This window comes from Chaetura pelagica, unplaced genomic scaffold (assembly GCF_000747805.2).
Source record: "Chaetura pelagica isolate M959 unplaced genomic scaffold, ChaPel_1.0 scaffold145, whole genome shotgun sequence".
Classification (NCBI taxonomy): Eukaryota; Metazoa; Chordata; class Aves; order Apodiformes; family Apodidae; genus Chaetura; species Chaetura pelagica.
The window spans coordinates 406,939-412,409 of record NW_009953332.1 but is presented as its reverse complement, the minus strand read 5'-3'; the positions used below and the strand labels follow the sequence as shown (position 1 = coordinate 412,409).

Genomic DNA, 5,471 nt, shown 5'->3' with positions numbered 1-5,471 from the left:
CTTTCCAGTTTTCTTTAAAAAAATAATATATGCATTTTTTTCCCATCTGTATTATACACTTTAGACTTAGAATCAGGAAGCATGGAGAAAACACAGCAAATAATTTTGGACAAAAAAACCCCTTTCTATTCCTTACCTTAAAGGGAGGAGGCTTAGGCAGCCAACTAGAAAAGACAAGATGAAACAGAAGCCGCTGTACCAGTTCAGGGTGTTTTGATAGATCTTGTTGTAGACTGTAGATGTCACTACTCCTGTGGTGACTAAAGACAACTGCAGCAGGACAAACACCTTACCTGTGAAACAGGAACATGGTTTGTTACCAGGGAGAAGAAAACAGCTTTAGTACCTCCCTGCAAGATTGCTTCACACATGCCAAGATGGCATGAGTTTTTATCTGCTGCTATCTGGACTGAATTAAATGGATTTTCTCTCTCTTAGGTGTAAGACAAAAGATCCAGCTGGAAAACTGCCTGTTTAAACAATCTAGATGTTGAGATAGCTGCTTGGAAAAGCAGCAGTAAACTGTGCAATAGGGGCTCATTTCCATAGGAGGAAGCAAGGTAGCCCTGAGCTAACCTCTTCAGGACAAGAAATTTTAATCAAGGTCTGCCTCTTCTCTAGGCCAGAAGAGTGGTCTGCTGGGTTTAAAATGCCTGAAATGGGGAGATACGTGTGATTCCTATGATGTTTAGGGTAGAGGAAAGGCAGAAAGTGAATCCCAGTTGTAACAACTTTTTTGCTGAAGTGCACCTTTCTGTTTCTGCGGTGGTAAACAGGGGAAGGGGAAGTGTCTCAGCCCTTCTGGGTTGTGCAGCCTGGGAGAGAGGTCAGGGCTGTGCACCCAACCTGCTGCCAGCCACACAGCCCCAGCAGCCACCACTGAAGGAGACCCAGAGGACACAGGGGCTGCTGTGCTGCACAGTCCTGCTGCGGAGCTGCCCTGCTATGGTTATCAGCTGCAGCCTTGGTGGCTCTTGTGGAGGTTAAAAACAGCATGGTGATTAATAATAATTAATTTGGGGTGTGACCTGTGTTTATTAAGGCAGGTGGGTTAGGTTGTTATCGAGCATGTTGAGGAACACAAGCAGAAGGGATGGACTGGTGACAGAGCAGGGTTGTGTTCATCTGGCTGTTGGGAAAATTATGCAAAGGATGGCTGTGGGAACACGCTTGGAGGAGGCACAAGCAGTCAGAGGCCTGAGGTGCTGTTGGAATTCATGGCCAGTCCTGTCCGTTGTGTCTGTATCTAGCTTATTGGAGTTAAAATAGTAGCCTTCAATACACTGTTAGAAAACACATTTTTTACTCTTTCCTAATACAACTTTCAACCTAATACAACTCTGTTAGTTAAATCATGGTCTGGCAGGAGCAAATGCTAAATGACACTTGGAGATCTATTTAGAGAGCATAACTTTAAAAAATTAAAAATAAACAAATCCATCCTTCCCAAAACTTGAAGTAAAAGAAGCCAAAAATAATGGTGAGTATCACTGTGCTTCATCCCAATGTCTTGTTTCTCTCAGTTTTCCCTGGAGCACTGTTTTTTCGAGCAGCACCTCCAATATTTTCTCTGCCTTGAAGTTGCACACTGATAGTCATCTCTTGAAGCATGTGCTGAAAATTTTATGGATAAAGGCTGACACAACTGAAGACCAGAAGATTGGATGTGACAATCTTGTCCTGCAAGTTTCTCTGCTCCTCCCTTTCCCTTTGTGGTACCAACTGTTCTGGTTTTATTGCACAAAGCACCGGTTGTAGCAATAACTTACCTTTCTCTCTATGCCTTAGGCATAGAGAGGGAATGGAGGGAATTGAGGGCTTTTTGATTGGTAAGGTAACCAAAGTACTTACCATAGGATGATCCTTCGACGTGCTTGGATAACATGGATCTGATGGTTGGTAAGGGGATGAGTGCAAAGAGCATCACTGCCCGTGCTGCAATGAAATGAATAATGTAGTTATTGTCAGTACCTGCTCCTTTTCTCCCAACACAACCACTGCTTTTGAAAACTACATTCCTCTGGCTTGGGCACGGCCTTTGCTTCACCTTTTCCTGTCCCTTGAGTACCAGAAAGCAGTACAAATCTTAGGAGAGCAAGTCCTCACTTGATACAATGGTGGATGAACCACCTGTTGCTCCCACTAGCAGAGATGCTTTGTCCTAACCAGCCATGGTCTCTCTTGGTTTCAGACCAAAATTACAATGTAAAGGTGTTATAGCACTATTCTTTGAGGCAGTTAGACCAATGAGTTAACTCTAACCAGCAGAAAGAGCACTCCATACTATGCAGCCTTGACAGGAACAGTACCTTGATAACACTATACTTGTTGTCTATCTCAGTGCTTCTGGCTTGCAGTATTTTAGGCTTTCTGTAGTTTGAAGACTTTCAGGGAGCTAAAACTACAGAGATGTTTCTGCACTGAAGGGAATAAGCATCCTGTACACTGTGCAGCAGCATATGTTTATGCTGGACTTAAGCATTAAAAAAACTAAAATAATTTGTTCCTCAATCTGATTGCCTAAAAAAATTTAGAATTTTAGTGAATGTTTGACTTAGTAAACAAATTTAATATCCTACCATCCTTCCCTTTAGAAAAACCTTGTTTGATTTTCAGTTTCTCATTCCCTGTTGGCACAAACAGAAAAGTTACTTCAGGCCCTTTCTCTTAGATCTTTTTCTCACTTTTAGAAGAAAACCTCAAACCAACACATGATACTGTGTTTCACGGAATCACAGGGGTTGAAACGGACCTCTGAAGATGACCAAGTCTAACTCCCCTGCTGCAGCAGGAGCATTTAGGAACACATCCAGACAGGTCTTGAAAGTCTCCAAAGAAGGAGACTCCACAGTCTCTCTGTTTTTCTGATATGAATAATCCATCTCACTGCCACAACGGATGCAGTTCTTGGGTTTTGTTTTCTGTGTTCCTGCAGAGGCCACCTCCCAAAAATAAACTTGCCTTTCCTTCATTATGGGGTACTCCCCTATCTATTGTTACCTCTCTCTTGGTTGTTTATACATAGTGTGAGATTTGTACACTACATTCTTGCAATATTTTAGTTGCTAAAGCAGCTCCAATGTTTCACTATTAAGTTTCCCATCGACCATACTTGCCTTCATGTCATGAAAATAAATCATATCTTTAGATGTTTGCTTAATAAGAAACCTTTGCCAATTTGTTTCTGTGGTAGCCTTACCTCACCAGAAGAAAGTGCTTCCCATTAATGCAGCAAGTGTGGTTCTAATAGTCCAGGTAGCCAGCAACAACTCCTGCTCCCCTGCAGTGTGAGCATTGTTCCCTTGCTGCAATCTGAGCCATGACCAAGTAACAAATGACAAAGTCAATCAGCCTTAACCTAAACCTTGTCAGGAGTGTTTGCCTCCTCTGGATAATGTGGGGTGCTGAGTGTAAGGGGTACGAAGTGAGATGTGGAGAGAGGGGAACGATAACAAAGTACTCTTGGGATTCAATTATGTTATGGTCTGCTGAGCTTCCTGCTCTGAAGCTCACCACGAAGCAGAGCAAGAGCCCTTCTTTCCCCAGAACATGCCCCCCAGCCCCTTTCTCAGAATGCAGTCACTGGCACAAGCAGCCGTTCCACTCACCGATGTAGAACAGGAATGTCCAGCGCACGAAGGCCATGATGAGGATGCCAGCGCTGAAGGATGCCACTCCAATCATGATCATTGTAATGTCCCTCATGTATTTGGAGAAGACAAATACCCCCAGGAAGCTGGTGATGAAGATCATGTACCCAGCAGCGTTGCCGTGGCCGATCTCCACAGCGTTCCAACTTAAAGGCTCCCTGAGCAAGAAGAGTGGAAGCACGTTCATTGCGCCGACCACAGCGAGGTCGTAGAGGATTGCTGCCACAAACAGCATTATGAGGATGAGCTTCGAGGGGGATGCTAGGGTGGAACTGCTGCTCTCTGAACATTGGGAACTCCCTGCTCCTGCTGCTTCTTTCTGGGCTGGTGGCTGGTTACCCACTTCCTCTGCGCTCTCAGCTTTGGCTGGGCAGGAAGCTGCTGGCTTGGGGACTGTGAGGACAAAAGTGCTGTAGAGAAGACAGAAAGCATAGCAAGCGATGCTGCAGCTCACCAGCACAGCACCCTCTCGATAGTGGTCACTGAAGCCAACAAAGAGGTACCCAGATGCCATGCTTCCCAGGAAGCCAGCAAGGCCATACACCATCTCAATGATGACAAGCCGCAGAGACCTCCTGCTTTCGGAGGACCCCAGGGATCCCAGAGCCATGATGCCTGCCCAGAACGTGGTGAAACCACCCGTCAGCCCATTGAAGGCAGCAGCCCCATACATCACCTCTATTGGCCAGCCCAGCAGGATCAGGAGGAGCAGGAGAGTTTTGGAGCCCAAGTAGCCAAGAAGGGAGAGGCAGATGGGGATCTTCCGATGCACCCTGTCCCCCAGCTTGGACAAGCCATAGGCTGACACCAGTGGGCTCAGGCCTAGGACTAGGTTGTAGATAATATAAAAATCAGAGATAGCCTTCTGCTGAGCATCTTCCAGTGCATGGGAGGGAGCAGTGGCATTGGTCTGGTTGTAGTAGTTCTTCACCACCAGCAGCAGTGCTGTGTCATAGAAGGCACTGGCCACCTGAGAACCTGCAACCACTGGCTCAGTCCACGTCCTCATCGCCATCACCCCTACCATGATGCTTCTCTTCTTGGGGACAGCTGCTGCCAGGGAGTCGTGCAGGAGGAAGGGGCTCTTCAGCAGGTCTGCTCTGCAGGTGTGCTTGGAGAGGAGCAGCAGAGGAGGAAAAAACAAATGGTCTGCTGGGCTGCACGGAGACAGAGAGTTGTGCAAGAGATGATCTGGCTGGGAGATATTTGTGCCTCACCTTGCTACGTATACACAGGCAGGCACATCCCTGTGTTGCTCTGATCTCCAGCTCATGCAGAAGAGGCTTTTGTACAGCTGGAGAACAGCACCCTGAGCTCCCCGCCTGCTGCTGCTCCTCTTCCTGGTGTAGTTTCAGCAGAGGTCAGATGACCCAGGGGAATTTTTCTCTCCCAGTTTAGGAAGTGAAAATGCTGCAATCAACTAATTGCTGCAATTTGGGGTGGTGGCTAGTTTTGGTTTGGTTTTTTTGATTGTTGGGATTTTTTTTTCCCTTTTGGCATCCTTCACGTGTCAGAGGATTTTCAGTGTCACTGCTGGGATAGGAGGTGGCTGTGTGCTTTTTTTATCAGGTAATTTCAGAATTCCCCTTACTGCCAGCTCTTCTCCCTTTTCTCTACACAAATATGTTGGCTCTTCTGCTCTTAACTGCTCCCCTCTGACCTGTTGCTCCATTGTGCTCCTTATGTCACTGTTGTTTCAATAATGCAATCAGGAAATTATTCCAAAAATATATTAAAAGGAAAAGAGCCTATTTTTGATAACCTGCCTCCCACAGATGCTACTCTGCCTGCTGAGTCCTGTCTTTAAAATGTGGGAATTTC

The 5,471-nt window shown here is 46.0% G+C and overlaps 1 protein-coding gene across 1 annotated transcript in view; it reads right to left on the bottom strand.

Moving 5' to 3' along the window:
* SLC46A2 (solute carrier family 46, member 2) overlaps positions 1-4,677 on the bottom strand; it is a 6,286-nt gene extending 1,609 nt beyond the window's left edge. The window contains exons 1-3 of the mRNA XM_009998146.1: positions 3,609-4,677; positions 1,852-1,935; positions 137-293 (exon numbers count right to left, since the gene is read on the bottom strand). Coding sequence (XP_009996448.1) covers positions 137-293; positions 1,852-1,935; positions 3,609-4,677 — 1,310 coding nt within the window. The remainder of the gene's footprint in view (positions 1-136; positions 294-1,851; positions 1,936-3,608) is intronic.
* Between the last annotated feature and the right edge of the window lie 794 nt (positions 4,678-5,471).